The sequence below is a fragment of the Mya arenaria genome, chromosome 1 (assembly GCF_026914265.1).
Source record: "Mya arenaria isolate MELC-2E11 chromosome 1, ASM2691426v1".
NCBI classification, from domain to species: Eukaryota; Metazoa; Mollusca; class Bivalvia; order Myida; family Myidae; genus Mya; species Mya arenaria.
In genome coordinates, this window is record NC_069122.1 from 19,497,030 (window position 1) to 19,521,088 (window position 24,059).

At 37.0% G+C, this 24,059-nt stretch overlaps 1 protein-coding gene across 3 annotated transcripts in view; it reads right to left on the reverse strand.

Annotated features, from left to right (window-relative positions):
* Positions 1–4,380: 4,380 nt before the first annotated feature.
* The window catches only part of LOC128233481 (ATP-dependent RNA helicase DHX8-like), a 29,963-nt gene continuing 10,284 nt past the window's right edge, over positions 4,381–24,059 (reverse strand). Inside the window, exons 9-27 of one of the 3 annotated variants that reach the window (XM_052947187.1) lie at positions 23,412–23,510; positions 22,557–22,625; positions 21,799–21,840; positions 20,796–21,084; positions 20,389–20,486; positions 18,833–18,980; positions 17,934–18,106; positions 16,820–17,014; positions 15,878–16,063; positions 15,467–15,553; positions 14,945–15,046; positions 13,976–14,179; positions 13,152–13,292; positions 11,490–11,646; positions 10,216–10,352; positions 9,048–9,176; positions 8,291–8,487; positions 7,266–7,445; positions 4,381–6,284 (exon numbers count right to left, since the gene is read on the reverse strand). In XM_052947187.1, the coding sequence (XP_052803147.1) occupies positions 6,047–6,284; positions 7,266–7,445; positions 8,291–8,487; positions 9,048–9,176; positions 10,216–10,352; positions 11,490–11,646; positions 13,152–13,292; positions 13,976–14,179; positions 14,945–15,046; positions 15,467–15,553; positions 15,878–16,063; positions 16,820–17,014; positions 17,934–18,106; positions 18,833–18,980; positions 20,389–20,486; positions 20,796–21,084; positions 21,799–21,840; positions 22,557–22,625; positions 23,412–23,510 (2,871 nt within the window). In that variant the 3' untranslated portion in view covers positions 4,381–6,046. Of the gene's footprint in view, positions 6,285–7,265; positions 7,446–8,290; positions 8,488–9,047; positions 9,177–10,215; positions 10,353–11,489; positions 11,647–13,151; positions 13,293–13,975; positions 14,180–14,944; positions 15,047–15,466; positions 15,554–15,877; positions 16,064–16,819; positions 17,015–17,933; positions 18,107–18,832; positions 18,981–20,388; positions 20,487–20,795; positions 21,085–21,798; positions 21,841–22,274; positions 22,317–22,514; positions 22,626–23,411; positions 23,511–24,059 lie in introns of all 3 variants that reach the window. The other 2 variants (XM_052947179.1, XM_052947171.1) reach the window with 2 other exon arrangements.

Sequence of the window (24,059 nt, forward strand, 5' to 3'; positions counted from 1 at the left end):
TCAGTAGCAAATTTCTGTTTCACAAGAGCTGGGAGTTGAGGATGAATGAGTCTGAGCCAAGTGAGGACTATGAAATTTTCAACAGTGGGAGTCAGTTCCTCGTCATCCGCAGGTACTTGGCCATTGTGACTGATAGACCCCCCACCTTTGAGAAGACTGTCGTCAACAAAGCTTGCTAGACGTTGATACAGATCCTCTGGCCTTTCTCCTGGTTCCAACTTAATAGCATCAGAATCAAGAAAGTGGCCACCAGTTGACTGAAAACCAAAATGCAGTCTTATAGCTTGCCAGATGGAATTAATACTAGTAGAGCTCTTTACTATTGTGTTTCTTGATATCACCGGGCAGTAGTTGGCAATCTGGCCAAACATTAACTCTAGCTGAGCAACCTTTTGAGCAGCCGTACGCCCACCTTGAACTCCCTCATCGTCATTATTGAACCCACGTAATGGGTTAGCAGTTGTCTTTCGCTCCCAAGTTGTTCCATCGACTAGGTACTGAGCAAAATTTGGGTCAAGAGTCAAAGTATATTGTAAATTTTGTTTCCAAGCTTCGAATGAAGTTATCGTTTCATGTTTGGTCAATTGCCATTGTTTAGGTGCACGTATGTTATGTGCTATTGTTAAGTCTCAGTTGACCTTCAACTAATGTACAGTTGCCTTTAAACTGTCTTGCCCTTCCTTTCTTGGAATGTGTGAGAATTCTTACGTATCCTGAGTTTGCAAGGAACGGAGGACGTTCGTATACAACCAACCGCTGCCACCACGCCAGTAAGGAACCACACGAGGCAAATAGTAGAAGATTAACCTTTTTAATAACTGTAACAACTTTAGTAAACAGGCATGGCAAAATACCAAACTGGGGAAGCAACAAGTGTTTTCTTCATAATATGCTAAACGGTATAAGGGAGATAATTATGTACTCCAATTGAATATCTGAGAAGTTAACCATTTATAAATAAGTTCATCTAAAGCGTTTACATGTTATTTCATTATGTTTGTCTACATTGTCTCTGTTTGTATATATTGTCTCTTTCATTGCCGCTATCTGTCTACATTGTCTCTGCCTGTCTACATTGCCTCTGCCTGTCTACATTGCCTCTGCCTGTCTACATTGCCTCTGCCTGTCTACATTGCCTCTGTCTGTCTACATTGTCTCCGCCTGTCTACATTTTCTCTGTCTGTCTGCATTGTCTCTGTCTGTCTGCATTGTCTCTGCCTGTCTACATTGCCTCTGTCTGTCTACATTGCCTCTGCCTGTCTACATTGTCTCTGTCTGTCTACATTGCCTCTGCCTGTCTACATTGCCTCTGTCTGTCTACATTGCCTCTGTCTGTCTACATTGCCTCTGCCTGTCTACATTGCCTCTACCTGACTACATTGCCTCTGCCTGTCTACATTGCCTCTGCCTGTCTACATTGCCTCTGTCTGTCTACATTGCCTCTGCCTGTCTACATTGCCTCTGTCTGTCTACATTGCCTCTGCCTGTCTACATTGCCTCTGTCTGTCTACATTGCCTCTGTCTGTCTACATTGCCTCTGCCTGTCTACATTGCCTCTGCCTGTCTACATTGCCTCTGTCTGTCTACATTGCCTCTGTCTGTCTACATTGCCTCTGCCTGTCTACATTGCCTCTGTCTGTCTACATTGCCTCTGCCTGTCTACATTGCCTCTGTCTGTCTACATTGCCTCTGTCTGTCTACATTGTCTCTGTCTGTCTACATTGCCTCTGCCTGTCTACATTGTCTCTGTCTGTCTACATTGCCTCTGCCTGTCTACATTGCCTCTGCCTGTCTACATTGCCTCTGTCTGTCTACATTGCCTCTGTCTGTCTACATTGCCTCTGCCTGTCTACATTGCCTCTGTCTGTCTACATTGTCTCTGTCTGTCTACATTGTCTCTGTCTGTCTACATTGCCTCTGCCTGTCTACATTGCCTCTGTCTGTCTACATTGCCTCTGCCTGTCTACATTGCCTCTGCCTGTCTACATTGCCTCTGTCTGTCTACATTGCCTCTGCCTGTCTACATTGCCTCTGTCTGTCTACATTGCCTCTGCCTGTCTACATTGCCTCTGCCTGTCTACATTGCCTCTGTCTGTCTACATTGCCTCTGTCTGTCTACATTGCCTCTGCCTGTCTACATTGTCTCTGTCTGTCTACATTGCCTCTGCCTGTCTACATTGCCTCTGCCTGTCTACATTGCCTCTGCCTGTCTACATTGTCTCTGTCTGTCTACATTGCCTCTGCCTGTCTACATTGCCTCTGCCTGTCTACATTGCCTCTGCCTGTCTACATTGCCTCTGCCTGTCTACATTGCCTCTGTCTGTCTACATTGTCTCTGTCTGTCTACATTGCCTCTGCCTGTCTACATTGTCTCTGTCTGTCTACATTGCCTCTGCCTGTCTACATTGCCTCTGTCTGTCTACATTGCCTCTGTCTGTCTACATTGCCTCTGCCTGTCTACATTGCCTCTGTCTGTCTACATTGTCTCTGCCTGTCTACATTGTCTCTGTCTGTCTACATTGTCTCTGTCTGTCTACATTGTCTCTGTCTGTCTACATTGCCTCTGCCTGTCTACATTGCCTCTGCCTGTCTACATTGCCTCTGTCTGTCTACATTGCCTCTGCCTGTCTACATTGCCTCTACCTGACTACATTGCCTCTGCCTGTCTACATTGCCTCTGCCTGTCTACATTGCCTCTGCCTGTCTACATTGCCTCTGTCTGTCTACATTGCCTCTACCTGACTACATTGCCTCTACCTGACTACATTGCCTCTGCCTGTCTACATTGCCTCTGCCTGTCTACATTGCCTCTGTCTGTCTACATTGCCTCTGCCTGTCTACATTGCCTCTGCCTGTCTACATTGCCTCTGCCTGTCTACATTGCCTCTGCCTGTCTACATTGCCTCTGTCTGTCTACATTGCCTCTGCCTGTCTACATTGCCTCTGTCTGTCTACATTGCCTCTGTCTGTCTACATTGCCTCTGTCTGTCTACATTGCCTCTGTCTGTCTACATTGCCTCTGTCTGTCTACATTGCCTCTGTCTGTCTACATTGTCTCTGCCTGTCTACATTGCCTCTGTCTGTCTACATTGCCTCTGCCTGTCTACATTGCCTCTGTCTGTCTACATTGCCTCTGTCTGTCTACATTGCCTCCGCCTGTCTACATTGCCTCCGCCTGTCTACATTGCCTCTGTCTGTCTACATTGCCTCTGTCTGTCTACATTGTCTCTGCCTGTCTACATTGCCTCTGCCTGTCTACATTGCCTCTGCCTGTCTACATTGCCTCTGTCTGTCTACATTGCCTCTGTCTGTCTACATTGCCTCTGCCTGTCTACATTGCCTCTGCCTGTCTACATTGCCTCTGCCTGTCTACATTGCCTCTGTCTGTCTACATTGCCTCTGCCTGTCTACATTGCCTCTGTCTGTCTACATTGCCTCTGTCTGTCTACATTGTCTCTGCCTGTCTACATTGCCTCTGTCTGTCTACATTGCCTCTGTCTGTCTACATTGTCTCTGCCTGTCTACATTGCCTCTGTCTGTCTACATTGCCTCTGTCTGTCTACATTGTCTCTGCCTGTCTACATTGCCTCTGTTTGTCTGCATTGTCTCCGCCTGTCTACATTGTCTCTGTCTGTCTGCATTGTCTCTGTCTGTCTGCATTGTCTCTGCCTGTCTACATTGCCTCTGTCTGTCTACATTGTCTCTGTCTGTCTACATTGCCTCTGTCTGTCTACATTGCCTCTGCCTGTCTACATTGTCTCTGTCTGTCTACATTGTCTCTGTCTGTCTACATTGTCTCTGTCTGTCTACATTGCCTCTGTCTGTCTACATTGCCTCTGCCTGTTTACATTGTCTCTGCCTGTCTACATTGTCTCTGTCTGTCTACATTGCCTCTGCCTGTCTACATTGTCTCTGCCTGTCTACATTGTCTCTGTCTGTCTACATTGTCTCTGTCTGTCTACATTGCCTCTGCCTGTCTACATTGCCTCTGTCTGTCTACATTGCCTCTGCCTGTCTACATTGCCTCTGCCTGTCTACATTTAAAAACCCTGTCTTTCAATCTTAACAACATACAGTGTAAACATAAACAATACTGTGTCTTTTTGAAGGTTAGAATAAAGATCTGGCCTAGTTTTCCTTCCTGCGTTTTTCACATTACAATCTAAGCCACCCGTTTCGATTGCTTATATTTTACTTATGGGGTTTCAGACAAGAAAGTAATTTTTTGTCCTAGATTTTTTGTGAAACCAGATAAAGAAAATGATATGTTTCACCGATTTCAGTCGATGATTGCTTGATCAGATTGTACATGCTCTATTAATAGTTGCATTATTCATGTTAATCATGCTAAAATGAAACAATTCAGAACAAAACTTTGGTTGATTGAGTTTCTTTATTTTTTAGCATAAGTGTCCTCACATGTCAATTTTGAAGGTCAATGATTGGTCAAGATCATAAAAACATACAATCTGTCAATAAATTTAACAAAATAATTATAATCATCCAACAGGAAGCTATAAGCTTAAAGCTGCACTCTCACAGATAAACCATTTTTACAACTTTTTATTTTTTGTCTTAGAAAGGGCAAATTTTTGTGTAAATATCTGCAAACCAATAATAAAAAATTGCTGACAAAAAATCTGATTGTAGATTTTCATATTTCCATTCGAAAATTAATGAGTTATGGCTTAAACCGTAACTAACAGTTCAACAAAATACATAAAACATCATTTTTTGTACTTAAATATAAAAAACTGTGATCTGATTTTTTGTCGGCAGTCTTATATAACTGGTTCCTATGGATTTTCACAAAATATTGCTTGTTCCAAGACAAAAAATAAAAAAGTTGTCAAAACATTCAATCTGTGAGAGTGCAGCTTTAAGGTTAATGTGATTTTTTTACAACTAGTGACCCCGTATTATTTTGGTATCATTTGAAATGGTTTGATGAGTAATGGAAGAAAAGGTCATACAGATATTTCAAAACACATAACAAGCATTTTCGTCTTTAAAAATATGTCATTTTTCATTCAATTGAAATGTAGAACACAAACACAAATTGCAATTCCTTTTAGCTATAGCATAATCATCTCATTTATGTTACATATATGTAATTGGCAAACAATACTTATTCAAATGATACCATCATCTCCAGTGCAACGTTTCAATTAAAACTATAGTCGATTTAAGTCGTAAATTGAAAACATCTTAGTGTCATAGCATTAAGATGCTATTTATTTGTGTGATTAAAACTTTAGGCAGAAAAAAATGATTACAAATTTGAGGAAATAAAAAAGGCAATGTGCTGCCATTTGTGATGTTTTTACGAATTTAAGATTTTTAAAGTTACAACTATTATACTTTAATGAAACAGAACCCAAGCATCCAAATTGAGCATTGTTGCCAACTGGTTGATAAAATCACAAACTTAATTGCACATGAGATACCGTAACTTACATGTATTGAAACAATGATCTAATCACGATGGACAGCCAAGTACAATAATAGCTTATCAAGTGTTACATTGAGCTATCATTTCAATGACTTTTTTTTACTTAGGTTCATATCTTTAATAAGAATGTTCATTTTAAAATTGATATACTGGTGCTTGTTTCAAAATACAAATGTATAGCATATAGCTATTTTCTCTCATATGTAACAGTTTCTTGCACGAATGGAATGTCCTGTGCAATACCAATTATACAATATATATTTATATACAATTGTCCACATTCTGACCATCTGCATAGAGTACATCCTGACAATTTTTATATTTTCTACACTTTGTCCATCTATCATTTACTTCATCCTGACATTTAACATTTTCCACACTTTGACCATTTATCATTTACTACATCCTGACCAATTAACATTTTCTGCACGATGACCATCTACCATTTACTTCATCATGACCATTTAACATTTTCCACACTTTGACCATCTATCTTTATCCACATTTTGACAGTATTATGATAAACTGATCACAATCTCATATAATATAATCAGCCTTCCAAATCTAATCACAGAAAACACACAGTAACACACATCAAAAAGTAACTTTCGTATGGAACTTCCTGAAAGCACGAGAAATTCTCCAAGAGTTCGGATCATCATATTTGTTATAAAGAGGTTCAATCTTCTGTTGTTTCTTCTGTTTGCTGAGCCTTGTTGGGTCGGAGAATCGGAAGAATTTGGGCGCAAATTCCACCAGCCACTTGGGATCCATGGCGGTCACTTCTCGCATGTACTCTTTTGTGGTTAGCACAAGTTCATGGTAAATCACCCTGTAAAGTGAACAAACAAAAAACATGTCAAATATGTCAATCATGATGGTACAAAATTGTGAAGATGTGCCCTACAGACTGTAGTACAATATGACAAATCTCAAAATTGCAATATGTGTCCTAATATACATGCTGGCGTTTTGTGTGTGTAAACATGTCATTTATTCCGCTGTAGACATTGAACTGACCACAACTTTATTTCCTGCAAACTACAGACATTTTTTTATATAACCCAACTTTCCTAATGTACTATGGTAGATAATAACTGGGACCAATAACAAATCCTACTATTCCTACTACCGGGTAATACAAAATTAGGGGAGAGAACCCCAATGCTCGTCAGTTTTACTTTTTCAGTCAAAAGAGGGGCACAACTCAATAATTTAACTGCAAGGCATTGGCATTGTTGTACATGGGAATATTGTCTCTAGCAACTTGTGTACTAAGTTTATTTAAATACAGTTTTTGTGTCATGGACAAGGTTGAAGATTTTGCACTATGACACTGCCGATGACTACCCCAAAAAAACAAAGGCTATCACAATACCCTTCGAATAAACAGATGAGGTAAAAGTGTGGCTTATTCCTCTGTAAATCATTGTTCTGGTCACTAATTTATTTCCAGCAAACACCTCACATATTTTATATAACTCAATACCCCTTCATACTATGGTTGGTAACACAAAACTTACATTGTAAATACTACAATGAATGAAACCATAAAAGAGCTTCAAATGTATGTATCACACTGCTTAATAAACAATGCATTAGACAGTTGAATTTACACCAAATGATGACCATCCAGTGTCCTTAAGACTTCCTGGAAATACTTTACCACAAAAGACCTTCAAATGAACTTACCACTCAAGCTGCCTTATAAACAATGTATTAGACATCTGTATGTACACCAAATTACCATCATCCAGTGTACTAAAGACTTCCTAAGGATACTATACCACAAAAGACCTTCAAATGAACTTACCACTCTGGTTGCCTATTAAACAATGCACTTGATGGATGAATGTACACCACTTGTCCATCGACCAAAGTCCTATAGCCTTCCTGGGGATCTTTCTTGGCCGCATTTCGGAAAAACCCACTGCAGATTGCCTTTTGTACCTTGGAGGTGGCCTTCCCTGCTGACACGACATCTAACTTGTGTCTACAAGATAGAGGTTTTGGGATGTTATGACATTCATTCATGTTTATGTCTTCCATAAATCATCAAAACTGATAAAAATTTTATATTTTATTTATATTTAATTTTATTTTTGATTGTTAAGTAAGTTACATTAACTTATACTAATTCACTCTCATTGGCACAATGTTGCACCAGAAAATGGTCATGTGTTGCGGGGGAACCGGAGTACCCAGAGAAAACCCACTTTTCCGGCTTGGTGACCACCAACCAAACTCACATGCGCCCAGGCTGGTAATCAAACCTGGGTCGCCTTAGTGAGGAGTCAGTGCGCTAACCACTGCGCCAACAGGACAGCATAAATTTATCTGATTTGAATGGAGTTGCTTATAAATGTGTGCAGAGAGCAAAATTTATATTAAATACATTTCAATTGTTTGAGTTATGCAAAATAACCTTTTAAAACTGTGATAATATACTGTTTTATATTCCAAATCATAAATATCAATATATTCACAGACACCTCGTTATACTGAGGAGTTCTTGAACACTTTTTCTGAGAATTTCCAAAATGTTCTTGTATATTTCAATCAATCTATACAAACTCAAGTTATCAATCGCCAATGTCTGATGCAATTGTCTACCAATCTTTAATCTTGGGTATTACAGAAGCATCTGTATTGTGTTTTCACTTTTAAGAACTAAGAATTATATTTTAAGCATAGTATATAATATATATATTAAGCATAACACCTACTTATGGAATAAATCAGTGAAGAAAATTGTTGAATTTAAGTAAAAGGTACAATTTGAACTCATTGACAAGATGCTTCTGTAAATTCCCCCAATTTTAAAAACTGAAATCTCACCGGTCCATAATTCCGAGCATCTGTTTCCTCACGTCCTGCGCTCGTTTCAGCGTACGTACTTGCACAAAGTTTTCGAAGCACCATGGACTAGAGAACTTATTGTTTTTCCAGGCGTTGTACACGGCCAACAGAGTGACATGGTCACCCTCAATCTGGTGAAACTTGGCCTTACGCTGGTCTGCCAAATCTTGTTTGTCCTGGAGGGTATAAAAGTACATTAAAATACAGGATATATGTTGATTTTAATGCAAGATCATATTTTACTTCAAGAAAGTTCTAGAAAATTTAAATCTTTAATAAAAAATATTTTGACATAATTCACTGGTTCTAAAGTGAGGTAGTCAGATTTGATCCAAGGCAAGTAACAATTGATTTTAAAAGTAGTTCTAAAATGTTGATATTTTCACTCATTAGTAAGCAATGAGGAGTGATTTTACTGCTGTTATTTCACTGAAAAAACTCCATATTTCATTGAAATGCATTAATCTCATATTATCAATGATATTTTGACTCTTCATTACAAAAATACTTTTTCAAAATACTTCTGCTTTCACCTAAAGTGAACAGAATTAAATGGAATCAAATATTTTTCAATCTCTATTGAATCAATCCATTCATTAAGCACACATACATTTGTAGTATTTGAAGCAAATAAGAGCATGAAACAAATTGGCCTTTTTCAACACCCATCACAAAATACTATTTTCCTTCGAAAAACAGTCTAATTTTTTATTGATATTTTTTTAAGACAACATACCTTTGGTCTGTAGAAGACATTTTGTACTGACAACATGGAAACGATGGTAAGAATGTCGTCTGAACAGCCCACATGCACAGACATAATCAACATCTTGGACAACATCGGCTCTAGGGGGAATTCTGCCATCTGGAATGTGAAAAAATAGCTTTAACATAATACAATGGCAAAAAACTCTTCTAAACAGCCCAGGTACAAATGGTGATAATCTCTTCTAAACAGCCCAGGTACAAATGGTGATAATCTCGTCTGAGCAGCCCAGGTACAAATGGTGATAATCTCTTCTGAGCAGCTCTGACAGGTACAAATGGTGATAATCTCGTCTGAGTAGCTCTGACAGGTACAAATGGTGATAATCTCGTCTGAGCAGCTCTGACAGGTACAAATGGTGATAATCTCGTCTGAGCAGCCAAGATACCAATGGTGAGAATCTTCTCTGACCAGCCCAGATACAAATGGTGATAATCTCGTCTGAACAGCTCAGGTACCAATGGTGAGAATCTCGTCTGAATAGCCTAGGTACAAATGATGAGAATCTCATCTGAACAGCCAAGGTGAACAGCCTAGAAGAACAGACCTAATCAATAATTCAGACAACGCTGGCTCTGGTGGCGATTCTGCCATCTAAATAAGGAAAAAAAAAGTTTTAACATTAGACAATGGTGAGAATTTTGTCCCAACAGCCCGGGTGAAAAGATATGATCAATTTCTTGGTCCAATGTAAATGCTGACATCTATAAACGGACTGAACTGTTAAATATTAATGATAAGGCAAAATATCTTCAAAATTTACCATTGTTAAATTAATTACTAATAATCTGATGCTTATAATGAGCAAACTATTTATAACTTTATAATTTTCAGTAAATTGGCGATAATTTGAAGCGTTTTGGGACTGAAGTGACAGGGTTCTCAAAAAGTTTTGGCTGAACAGTTTGAATAGTAATGTAACCAACCAGTTACTACTTAAATTTCACTTATTTTTCCAATTCTTATTGAGGACACTGAAATGATAGCTTCAACTATATGGTGAAGTAACTTAGAATTTTGATTTCAGCCATGATTCAAGTCCTTGTTTTTCTAGGGCTATTGTCTACCCAGCAGTTCTTGAGCTTCTACTTGATCTAAGACCCATTGGTTTACTGTAGCCGCCATATAACCTACATACCCTTCTGCCCAGTCTTGTAAGAAGCCCTTCGTCATCTAGTGCACTGAGAGCGTGCAGTTGTTCCATGGCCGACACAAGCGTTTGCATGGGAGGGGCGTCCATAAAGTCAAACGTCAGCAGGTCATTGATGCCCATAGCTGTGGAGAGGAAAAAAACAGGTTTATTTAAACATAATTTTTAATTAGGATGGGCATCCATAAAGTCATTGATGCCCATAGCTGTGGAGAGGAAAAATGCAGGTGTATTTCAAAATAGTTTTTCTAATTAGGAGGGGCGTCGATAAAGTCATTCATGCCCATAGCTGTGGAGAGGAAAAGTGCAGGTGTATTTCAAAATAATATTACATTGAGGATTTAGTGTTATCATAAATTTCACCTGGTGAATTCCAAGTTATATTTACTTAATTTTGGTGTGCAAAAGGTGAAATATATTGCTTTATTAAGCTATAACAAAAAAAAAATTCCCATGCTTGTAAATCATTAAAAATAATGTTAAATCAACATTTCGTTAGTAAAATTGCTTTAAAATTTAGCTAAATGACATCATCCTGGAAATGAAATCATTGACTTTTCTTCCAAGCACTGTAAGCGTTCACATTAATTTTTGACAATTAATTAACTGTGAGAATAACTGGAGTACATTTCTTGCTTATTAAAAAAAATTTTGGAAAAGATTATCCAAAAAATTGTCAACATAATTTATGGGAAAATTTCACTAAATAGAGTCATGGCAACTAAGGTTTTCTAATCATGCCATACTGTCATTCAGTTAAATACAAAGAGAAATATATATAGTATATATATTTTTGTGAAACTTAGGCCTGGACATTGGCATTGGCCAAATAGCTGTTGTTTGTAACCATTTATTCACATATAGATATGTTAACACTATAAACTCTAAAAGATGCATTATTACTCCCAAATAAGATGTACCACAATCAATACAATTATTTTAATTTACTGAAAGGGATGAATAAATATAAAAATGAATGGTTCTTATGAAGGATACCATGTTTAATTTGAAAGAAGGGTGCAGAAAATTTCTACCTTATGAGACTTTAGTAGATCAGTGTAAATCTTTTAGGACCAACCAGTCATTTAATATTTGTACATTTAAGCTATTAAATACACAGTAACAAATTTGTTATCATAATCAGTAATTAATATTTTCCATAAATACATTATTAAGTATAAGTAGTTGAAGGTTTATCACTCAAAATGTATGCTTGTTATACATGTGTATGTATTGACTTTAAATATAAGTATCTCTGGTACCTTTGAGTGAGAGCACAGTACTGGCCAAGTTGGTTCTCTGTATTTCTGGAACTGCAGTGGGCAACATTTCATCTCTGTACGCCCTCTCTGTATAGAGGCGGTAACATTTTCCTGGCCCAGTTCTACCGGCGCGGCCTGCACGCTGCTTAGCTTGAGCCTGAATTGGTGTGGATTAATATCATCCAATAAACAGCTTAGCATTTAAGGGGGATCTTTTCACTTTGATATTCAAAATATAATGTTTATCTAGAACAGTTCTTCTAAAGTTGCACTCTTACTCCCAAATAAGTTTAACCACTATAAATAAAATTGTCAGAGTTTAATTTGAAAGAAAGGTGCAGAAAACACGGTATTTCTACCTTATGAGACGATAGTTGATCACAGTTTATCTTTTAGCACTCACCAATCATTTAATATTTTTGAGTTTTCAGCTATTAAATACATGGTTACAATCTTGTTATCAGTTACCATAAATGACTGGTTATTAGACACACTTTTTTCCCTCAGATTTTGATGTAAAAAAATGCCTGCATCTTACAACCAGTAACAAGCTCTTGACATTTTTTCTGAGGTCGATTTCAGACCGAAATTGGCTCTTCAGAGAAATAAATGGTGGAAAAACTAGTTTGTTTAGATTTATGTGGAAAGGGATGTCACTCGCTTCATCTCGATCAAGTTTATACGGGGTAAAACAGCAGTTTTGTATAAAACAATAATTAAACCTGCATATAAAGAAGCATAGCTGTGCACTGTCAAAATATTTTTTGTCAGTGGTATGAAAAGGTGCGAAAAACTCGCACTGCCTTTAATTAGTTTTAAGTTTAACATACCGGTACCAATAGAACAAACTGTTGTGATAATAGTCTTTTTATTTTACACTTTGCCACGTTCTTTATACTTTCCTGTAGATGTTGACATTTTCAGAACAAACACGTATACAAGAATATAAGGTTTTTGCTTTACAAATTTTTTTATTCTTGACAGGTTATCGTCAGAAAGAATATTTTGCTATGTATAAATATTGCATGGTTTAAAATAACCATCGCCATTTTCATGAAAAACAAAAATTTCATAACTGTCAACAAACATGGTGGCCGATGCTAGCAGACGACTTTAACATTTTTCTATGTGTCCTTAAACCCAAAACATAGATTATAATTATTTTTGTTGAGTTTTTCACAAATTTTCTGCCTGCGTCTTATAACCCCTATCCTCTTATAACAAGTCATTTATGGTATCAATAGTTTCCAAATAATGCAATATTTATTCAAGATGTATCAATCAAAATCTATGTTTCTTATACATGTGTATGTATTGATTTTTGAATACGAGTGTCACTTTAAGATTTCACCCCATTGTAAAACATGTATATGCTTTTCCATATTTAAATCACAAAACAAGAGCCACTTATAACAACACCAAGCAATCACTTTGAAAAACAGACAAGCTATAAATAACTTATAGTAAGTGATGATTTTCCCTTTCTTATCAAACACTCAAGATTGATACTTAACAAAATTCAAACACTTTTATATATTCTTACATGGAAACAAGCTTATCAGACAAAATGAGATCAACTTAATTGACTGGTTCAAAATTGGGAATAAACCTGATTTCATATCTATGGCTCACAGTCTGGGGGAGTCTGGAGCTGGTATTTACCTGTGAGATTGGAGTCACAATCAGCTGATCCATCCCCGTTTTAGAGTTGTAAACCTTCTGTTTCACAAAGCCTGGATCCACCACGTAGTAGATACCATCTATCGTGAGGGACGTCTCAGCTATGTTGGTGGCTATCACCACCTATAAAGACATGCAAGCATGTTTTTAATACTCATCACAGAACATACATGCTTTCTGTTGTATGAAGACTGAACATCAACAAGAGGCCCATGAGGGCCCATGCTCTATTGACATGAATGTTGTTGGTAATTTTCTGATCCCCCATTCAAAGTTAAGCAATCAGTGAACCGTTTGTTTTACAAAGGGCAAGTACTACAATTAAACACAACTCTCTGTTCAAACTTGTCTCCCTTAGAGAATACTGCAGCATTATCAAGTCATGCATGGGCAGATCTGGCTGTTTTTTTAAAGGAACCAAGCACTGATGGATATAAATATTAAACATTGGGTTATCGCATAAGACTTTGGCAAGTAGAGCTAAACATACTATTTCAAATCAATTAATAAAAAATCCTAGTTTCCATTTTACTATATATATATTTGTAATGCTTAAAACTGGCTGAATATTCAACTAGAAAATTAATGTTTTCCGTCCATACCATTTTAGGGCCAAGTGGGGCGGAATTAAAAATCATCTTCTCTATTAAACCATGTGAAACACCTTAAACTGGATAAATACTGAACTTTGTTACGCAAAAAATTAGATTTTTTCCCCTCATACCTTACTAGAGCCAGGTGAGGCAAGATCGAAAATCTTTATACCTTTCAAGAGAATTGTGGGGCAGGATTATACATCCTCATACCTTTCTAGAGCCAGGTGGGGCTGGATCAAAAATCCTTGTCTGCATTTCACTAGGCAGGGCACTGTACACTGGCAGAATTATAAGCTCAGGAACCTCTGGACCGAGCGCCTTCATCCTCTCATAAAGAATCTCGCAGGCTGTATCGATCTCTTCTTGACCAGTTAAAAACAGTAGGATGTCCCCTGGCGGTTCCATCAGGTGAATCTGTGGTGCAAACATTTATGATAATCTGTGAAATGTCAGTTTATATCAGTTTACTTTAGCTTCACTTTTCCAGCAAGTTTTCAAAAACAAGAGCACCAAGAAGCAAACAATTGCTTGTTTCCTTGTATTTTCAAATAGGGGCACAACTTAACAATTATTATCCAGATTAAACGGCCTTGCACATATATGCAGTTTGTCTCTGACAGTATTTGTATTACGTTTCATTTGAATATATAATGGCCTAGGTTAAAGTTTTTGCTCAAAAATGCCGACATCGACACAAAGGGCTTTGACAATACCATAGATATAAACTTCCATCGAGTCTTTTTGCTGAGCAGAAACCATTAAAGGTGTCCATTGCGATAAACCATGCAAAAAATCCCTCAGCGAGGATCAAAGACATGGCTATACAAGACTAGCGCATGTGAAAATACTACATGTAGGAATGTAATTGACCTGGCAGGTGAATGGCTGAAACCGTTTCTATTTTTATTTATTTTTTTGGGGGGGCTCTCCTACCTTTGAAATTTGAAGCAAACTGGTGTGTGGATACTTACAAAAAATAAAGTAACAAACAAAAGCAACCAGTTAACTTCTTTTAATCAGTTTTTATGCTACCCACAACAATAGAGTCAAGCGTGTTACCCCATATGTCACTACAAGATCACACTAACAGCGACAACTGCAACATCTTCATTACAATTAACCTTAACTAAAAAAAATCATAAAAAAACAACAACAGATGTGCTGGAAACTTTCATGTACCTGCATAACAGTGATAAGCGATGCATCCAAGTAGTCTGTCTCTGCTTCCTTGGTGTAGAGAATTTCCACTGGATATGTCCGGCCAGGAATTGTGAAGATTGGCTGCAATGTAAAATAGAAAGGGAATAATGTAGGAGACATCAAGGCCTGTTTTTGCACCATCAGTATACTGAATTTCCAGCGGGTAGTTTAGACCTGGGGTTGTGAAGATGGTTTGTAATGTAAAAGTAATGTCGGAAATTTTCAAATATTATAGATACCAAAAAACAAATGCTAAAGGCAATAATATGACGGGTATTAAGGTGTGTTTTTGTCCCATCAGCAGGGCTTCTAAAAGTTTGGAACCTCAACCGGTCCAGAACCTGTAAGATCAAGGGGTCAAAGGGGGTGAAGCACCCTGCAGCAGAAGCTGGCTTTTTAGAAGCCCCTTTGAGGTCTGGGTTCTCCTGACTTCACATTTGAAGCAAACTGGAGTGTCGAACAAATCACATCTTTACTAATGTATTTCCTTGCAGAACTTACCGATTCGAAGAAGTACTGTGAGAATTTGACGGCATCCAGCGTCGCAGAGGTGACGATAAGCTTTAGATCCTTTCTCTTCTTCACTGCCTGTAGGGATGAAAAAGTTAACTTTAGATTGTTTTAAATTTACGAGGGTTTAATTTCGTATTTTTTTTCTAATTGTTCAGGTTACGAATTTAAAACCCAGTGGAATATTTAACTTATTGTTGCCTTCTGGCTTTGCAAAATTAGCCAATGCTATAAATTATAAATGCTTGTAAAATTAAAAATAATAAAAAAGTAGGAAAAGAAAAGATCGGGGTACAGCAAATCAAAAGAAGATTTAAATTTGTTTAAAACATAATATGGTAGTGTGTATATTCTATAGTAAAGAATGGAGATACTCCAACAACTTGTAAAACCAGGACTTACATCTTTAAGCAGCCCAAACAGAACGTCCGTATGCACCGTCCGTTCGTGAGCCTCGTCCAACATGATAATGGAATACTGCATCATATCCCGGTCCACGAGACACTCACGCAGTAACATACCCTCCGTCATGTACTTAATCTTTGTCTCTGGGCTTGTACAATCCTCGAAACGCATTGTGTAACCAACCTGCAGGGAGAAATTAAAATTGAAAATAGTATTTTTTCTACGCCAATAGGTCATCTACGTCAACAGGTCATCGACATCTACGCCAATAGGTCATCTACACCAATAGGTCATCTACGCCAATCTACACTAAAAGCTCATCTAAATTCACTTCCTTTCTGATTATTCATTTTAGTTTGCTGGTGAAAACACCTGTTAGCTTATTTGAATCCCACAATAGTCCATTTCTTGGATAGATACCAGCACTGGTTTCCTTTGTGAGAGGCCATGTGAAAGTGCCTCTGGTGAAACTCAAACCCACAACCTCTTGGGTGAAAGGGGACACCTATAATTGGGGGTTTTCGGCCAAATTTGGGGCCAAAAGTTTGCCCAATTCCCCTCCTGAAAAAAAATATATTTTTCCCCTGCCCAGGTAAAAAAATCCCCTTTAAAAAACATGTAATTATTATTTTTTTAGTAGCATTGACCTCTTAATATTTAGTTATTGTAATAATGGTGTGCCATTCATGAATATTACCATAGTTTTATTGAATAAATGGTTTAAGAACAAATTGAGCATTATATGAATCATGTTAGTAATAATAATATTCCCCTTTTCTGCCAAAATGATGCTATTTTTCCCCTATCAATAGGGCGCCACAATTCACTTAAAAGTGGAAAAAAACACTGCCTTTTAGGCTTTAACACTAGATCACTCTCACCCACACATACATTGAAAAACAGCCGAAAAAAACAGCATAAGACAATATTAGTACCAACCTCCTGACCAAGTCTACAACCATATTCTTCTGACACACGTTTTGCCACCGACATGGCCGCCACACGACGAGGTTGCGTACAACCAATTTTCCCACGTGTTGTGTAACCAGCCTCTGCGAGATATTGCGTGATTTGAGTTGTCTTCCCTGAACCAGTTTCTCCAATTACAACTAACACTTGGTTGTCATGGACAGCCTGTGGAAGAAAGTAATGTAAATTGAATAGAGGTTGTTAATTTTTCATTCAAATTGGTAACCGACATAGGGCACCATGCCTAAGGCTAAAACATACTTATAATTATTTTCTTATATAAAAAAAAAATCCAGATTCAACATAACTTTTTTAAACATGGATCTTCTAAAAAATTGATAAAATGTAAGGTTCAACCCTGGAAAACAGTATATTCAAATGAAAATTTGCTATTTTAAAATACAGCCAGGACTGTTGGATCTTAAAGGGACTAGACACCAGATGATACCATTGCAAGAAAAAAAGAAAATTGTCAAAAACTTACATAAAATTTATATCATTGTGTACAAAGCATTGATTCTTACTTACAGATGTATCACATCGCTTACGACACATGTATCTTTCACAGTTTTTTTTCAGGTAAATCCCAGTTAATTTAATAATAGTGTCAGTATTTGTATCTGTACTAAATATGTTGATTTTCACAAGCTTAACATACACACTATAAACTTGGAAACTGTTTTTCGCTTTTATTAACAGGTTAACTCAGCTGAAACAGCAACAAAATATTATTTTAATCATGTAAAATGATGTATTATCGGCCTCATAAAAGCTTGTGTTGATCATTCTAGGCTTGTTTTGAAGAAATATTGTATTTGATATTTTGAGACCATCTGGTGTCCTGTCCCTTTAAGACTAGCTCCAAGTTTTAAATCAGATAAACTAACCTTTTTTTTTCAATTACAAGTTAAAAGGCATTATTATAGTTTCAGTCCAGACAAAAAATCCTAAATATACATATGTACTCACATACAGGCGTAAGTACTCAATATCAGAAGTAACACTATATGCCTGTAAACCAATGAACCTAAAGCATAACATTTCATTTTGCAAATCTGAAAATGAAAAAATTATTTTGACTCACCTTGGTCAGTTCATCTTTGAGCTTAAATATAGGTAGACTCTGCCTCTGTTCAAGGATCGACTTTTTCTCCTTCTTTCCGTATGATGCCTTCTGTCCTCCCATAATGCTTTTCTTCCACTCTGGTAGATCTGCAGGCTGGGATCCAACTCCACGGGATCCATACCTCTTATCACCTGTGAGAAATAAGAATGACATAAGAATTTTTTCCGTACAATGACATATGTCCTCCAAAAATGCTCTTCTTCTAATCAAGTAGATCCATGTACTAAGATGCCCAATTTCACGGCAGCTGAACCTTGTACTGCCTGCAGGATATGATGAAAAGAATGACTTAAGATTTTTTCCCGATAATGCTCTGCTTCCACTTCAAAAGGTCCATCCACTATCAGCCTTGTGTTATAAGTTTCAAGCAAATATTTTGAACATATTCGGAGTTATAACCACAAGTTTCACTAAAATGATTGTAAATAAAACGAACCAAGATGAATACCAACAATCAGCGTACCAAGTTCTATTAAGTATTTTCAAGTTAGCCAATGGTGAATGATGTTGCATAGTTCTGTAATAAGAATTCTAGTAGCACTGATGGAACTTACAAGTAAGTACACATTGTCAATGTGAAGAAAGGGGCATAACTCTACCAGAATTTCAGCCACAGTCATGGAACTTACCATAAGTAAGTACACATTGTCACTGTGAAGTAAGGGGCATAACTCTACCAGAATTTCAGCCAAAGTCATGGAACTTACAATGAGTAAGTACACATTGTCACTGTAAACATTCATATCAATATCTTTAATGGTTTTCAAGTTATAACAAAGTTTTTGAATGACGATGACAACAGCATCAAGACTATGGCAATCAGACAAGCTTAAATCGAAAAACAAATCTGCACCCACCGTCCGCCATAGGGTCCTGCCATTCATTATTGGAAGTGTTGGGCACAGAGTTCATCTCAGCTTCCCTCTGTTGTTGTTTAATCTCCCTCCTTTCTTTCGACAGGGCAGACTGCATCATAGCTGCTTGAGACAGTGATCCATCAGGATTCTAGAACAGTAACAAGATGATTGGTTTAGGGCTAATTTCAAAGACGTAATCGACGTCGGATGACTCTTCTATTACTTTAGAAAAAATGCATAAATTCCCTTTCTTTGCTTTTTGGGCCAATTTTGTGAAGTATTAAATTCTTTATGTGACTATTTAACTATTTTTAGAAATTGTGAAATATATTACATTGCCAGGTTTAAATCCTCAACTTGATTGTCAAAAAACAGACAAAATAAAAATCAATCAAAACAACTTGGCCATCTCCGGCCAGCTTCAGGGTAGACCTGGTAAATAGGCTTAAAGTTATACAAAAACTAAAATGATGCTGCTGGTGATTAACTCAATCCTCATTATACTATCGAGACCCATTTGATAATGTAAACAATAAACTTTAATAAATGTATTATTTTGATTTTATCTCTTTATTATGTTTGGAGAAACTTGAAAAAATGAACTATTTGAACCCGTATAATGTCACACATTAAACATTAAAATTCACTCTTACTCTCGGCAGACAACATGGTATTTCTACCTTATGAGACAAAATTAGAACACAGTTAATCTTTGAGGATTCACCAATCATTTAATAATTTTGTGAATTCAGCTATTAAATAAACGGTAACAATCTTGTTATCAGTAATTAATATTTTCCATAAATGCATTATTAAATAAGTAGTTATCACTCAAAATTAATGATTGTTATACATGTGTATGTATTGATTTTGAATAAGAGTGTCACCTTAAGTATGTCCCTTAAAGGTTAAAAACACATACAACACGTTATTAAGAATGGGCGCTGCAATTTAGAAAGGCTAATATTCGTTTATCTGTAAACAAATTATTTTTTGGTTGTTTTTTATCATTGAAGTAAAATGAGATAAACAAATAATGCATCAAAATTAATACGCTTTTTTGTGCATCTTATTAGACTTCCTACCTTTAAATCTAGACACACTTTTCCTTTTTATGGACATTATTCCCCAATTTAAGTACTGGACTCCAATTTCTCGACACTTCTGAAGTCCCTTATAACAGGATTAAGCTAAGCTCAATATTTTTGTTTAGCTATAATTTGTTTAAGATTTGCTTCTTTAAGAGTTTTCATACACTAGAATGGAATTATGAAAATCACAATAAACATTTTTTTATTTATCAAAATCCAATCTAAATATGTGTTTAAGCTAATTGAAATAGGCAACTTAAGCCTGTTATTCTTAAGAAGTTTTGGAAATTGGGGCATGTGGTGGTAACCAGTATCTGTCTTAAGCAGATAAACAGAATGATATGACTGGTAATGAACAGGAAATGAGTTCTGATGTATGTCCATAAGATTGACTTAATGGAATATTGAATACCAACCCTGATCTTACAGCAAATACCATGATTTAATCATAGCATACACACATACCTTAACAATCTTGATGGGACTAAGATCTAGCGACTCCTTCCCATGTCCAGCCAGGAAGGGTGCCTGCTCTTCCACTATTTCTATTTCAATATCTTCATCTGTAATGTAGTAGAAATTATATAGGTTAATTTAAATTTGTGAGTCCCTACATTGTAATTTCTTATTTTAGGGTTTTAAACATTTTAACGGAAATTAATGTTTTGTAACCATGACGATATAGCAGGGTTTTCATCCAACAAGTTGCCATCTTAATGCCCAAACTCCTTTACTGCTTTTGTTTCTTTATGAAGATATTTAGTTCTTGCACTGGGGTGATGATTATAACTATTTAGTATAGTTAAGAGAACCATCAGAAAAAGGATGAAAACCTTGCTCAAATAAATCAATAAAGTTAAATTAATTTTCACCTGAATCATCATCCCTCGGCAAAACTCCTGTCTCTTCATCAAAGTCCGGTAACTCTGTAATGTCGATCACATTCGCAGCTGCCATCTGTTGCCACTCCCATTTTTCGGGCGATGACATTCGCTGCACCCGTTTCCTTTCTGTTCCCTCATTTTGTTCGGGCACCGTGACAAGCGGTACGGCAGATGGGCGGTCAGGATTACGGGCTTCGTTCACGATGTCCTTTTCTCCGCCCGTGATTGCTGCAGTCTGTTTGGGGTTGAGATCCCTGCCCGTGTTTTGGTCAACATCCTGAGAATAATAACAGAGTTGCTTAAATCATCTGTCAATTTCTTTTCAGTATTTTTTAAGTTTTCTTACTTTTAAAAACTTCAAATATATTACCGAATATTTTATGTGTAATGATACATGTACTTTTCATATTCCAAGTATATAATGATCAGAACTATTAACATTAGATATTGAAAACATTGAAAACGTAGATCAATTAATTATTATTTGGTCATACATTATGGATACATTTTTGGTTTAAACAAACTAGTGAATTTATTTTACACCAACAACACCAGACATATAAGGGAAGGTTTATGCACATCTCAGATTTTTTTTCCAGGTCAAACATGGGGCATTACTTGACAATTATTTTAGCCAGAGTTATCGACATTGATATATATATGTGCTAATTGTCTGTGGTAACATTGGTACACAAATTTATTGAATATCTTGATCGGTTTTTGAGTTAGGGCCGTTTTTGAGACCAATTAATAGTTTTTGCACATCGACAACAACGGCACAGATGCTGCGACAAACAGACAGGCTAAATAGATATATGTGTCCATTGGAGACGTTACCTTTATAGAGAGGGGCACTTTGTTGCCTGTGTAGGACAGCACCTTGACCTTCTGACCTAAATTGCAGATCTCACCTTTATAGAGAGAATCATTTTGTTGCCAGTGTAGGACAGCACCTTGGCCTTGACCTTCTGACCTACATTGTAGACCTTACCTTTATAGAGAGGCTCATTTTGTTGCCAGTGTAGGACAGCACCTTGAGCTTAACCTTCTGACCTACATTGTAGACCTTACCTTTATAGAGAGGCTCATTTTGTTGCCTGTGTAGGACAGCACCTTGACCTTCTGACCTACATTGCAGATCTTACCTTTATAGCTCTAGAGAATCATTTTGTTGCCCGTGTAGGACAGCACCTTGACCTTAACATTCTGACCTACATTGTAAACCTTACCTTTATAGAGAGGCTCATTTTGTTGCCAGTGTAGGACAGCACCTTGAGCTTAACATTCTGACCTACATTGTAAACCTTACCTTTATAGAGAGGCTCATTTTGTTGCCTGTGTAGGACAGCACCTTGACCTTCTGACCTACATTGCAGATCTTACCTTTATAGCTCTAGAGAATCATTTTGTTGCCCGTGTAGGACAGCACCTTGACCTTAACATTCTGACCTACATTGTAAACCTTACCTTTATAGAGAGGCTCATTTTGTTGCCAGTGTAGGACAGCACCTTGAGCTTAACATTCTGACCTACATTGTAAACCTTACCTTTATAGAGAGGCTCATTTTGTTGCCAGTGTAGGACAGCACCTTGAGCTTAACATTCTGACCTACATTGTAAACCTTACCTTTATAGAGAGGCTCATTTTGTTGCCAGTGTAGGACAGCACCTTGAGCTTAACATTCTGACCTACATTGTAAACCTTACCTTTATAGAGAGGCTCATTTTGTTGCCTGTGTAGGACAGCACCTTGACCTTGACCTTTTGACCTTTCTGTACGACATCAGAGACGTTAGATACCCTTCCTTCACTGCGAAGCTGAAGATAAAAGTTTTAAATAAAAACACTGATCAGTTAATAAAATGCATAAGGTTGTTTTTTTAAGAATTTTTAGAAGATAATAGGGAAAACAAAACTTGTAAACATGCAAATCATTCGAAATAAGAAAAAGAAGTTCAATTGTATGCACTGAACTCAAATGTGAATTTAGATATCTACGAATCAAGTTGAGTTTAATGCTATTTTTAATTGACAGAGTTGGTTTTCTTCTAAAGAAAAAAAATACAGTCCCTCATTCAATTTTCAAACTAGTGACTCCCATTCTGTACACTCCTGGATCCCCCCAAAATAAACAATCAGCCAGAAGGTGTCGACCATTTTATTGGGATGCCATATAACCACCATAGACTCCAATAATGTCAATCGTCGGGGTCCTTAGGACCCCCAGCTTAACAATTCTCGGGAAATTCCTGTGGAGCTTAAATAAACTGGTTTTCATGTTTATAGGAATAGCCGCACAGCTAAAAAGTCCTCAGAAAATCTCTGTTGAGCTAAAAATAACTTAAGTAATTTATTTTAATGGAGAAAAATAAAGGAAATATAATAAAAATCCTGGAGAAATCCCTGATAGAGTTCAAATAAATTGGTATGTATGTTTATCAGGAAAGCTATAGGACCATACAGCTGAAAAGTCCTAAGAAATCCCTCTTGAACTAAAATAGCTTGGTAATGTATTTTAATGGAGTGAAACCAAGGAAATCTAGCACAAAAGCCTAAAGAAATCCCTGTTGAGCTCAAAAAAGTAAAATGTAGCATGTTTCTTACCTGAGAGACATGAACTAGTCCCTCACTCTTCTTTCTCACGCCCTCGACGGCCACAAAACACCCAAACTGCATGATGGTCATCACGCGGCCAGCATATATCTGGAGACACAACACATTCATAAGTTTATTTTTTTAAATGAAAAAACAATTCAGGAGGAATAAGGTTCCTAGTCTTAAGTCTTAGTTTATTCTATTTTCTTTTAGCTTGATTGTGACAAAAGTTGACAGCTTATAGAATCACACTTGATTCTGTTTCCTGGGCAGAAACCAGCACTGATGTCCTCATTGACAGGTCACCACTGGTGGGGATCGAACCCACAAGCTCTTGGGTGAGGGGCAGACATTTATGCCACTAGACCACACTCATGACCCTTGGTTTAACAAAATTGACTAACTAGACCTTAGTGTGCATCACATTAGGTTTAGCGTTTTAGTTCAATTGGTTTCTTAAGAAAAGTTGAGGTATTATGCCCCGAAGGAGGGCCTATTAAAACCGCATACAACTAGACCCCCCTAACCTGGTCGGGATCGAACCCACTAGACTACACTCACCCTTATGTATTGAAATTAATTTCATTATAATATATTAAAGGGGCTAGACACTGGATGATACAATTGCATTAACAAATTTTTTTTATCAACAACTCA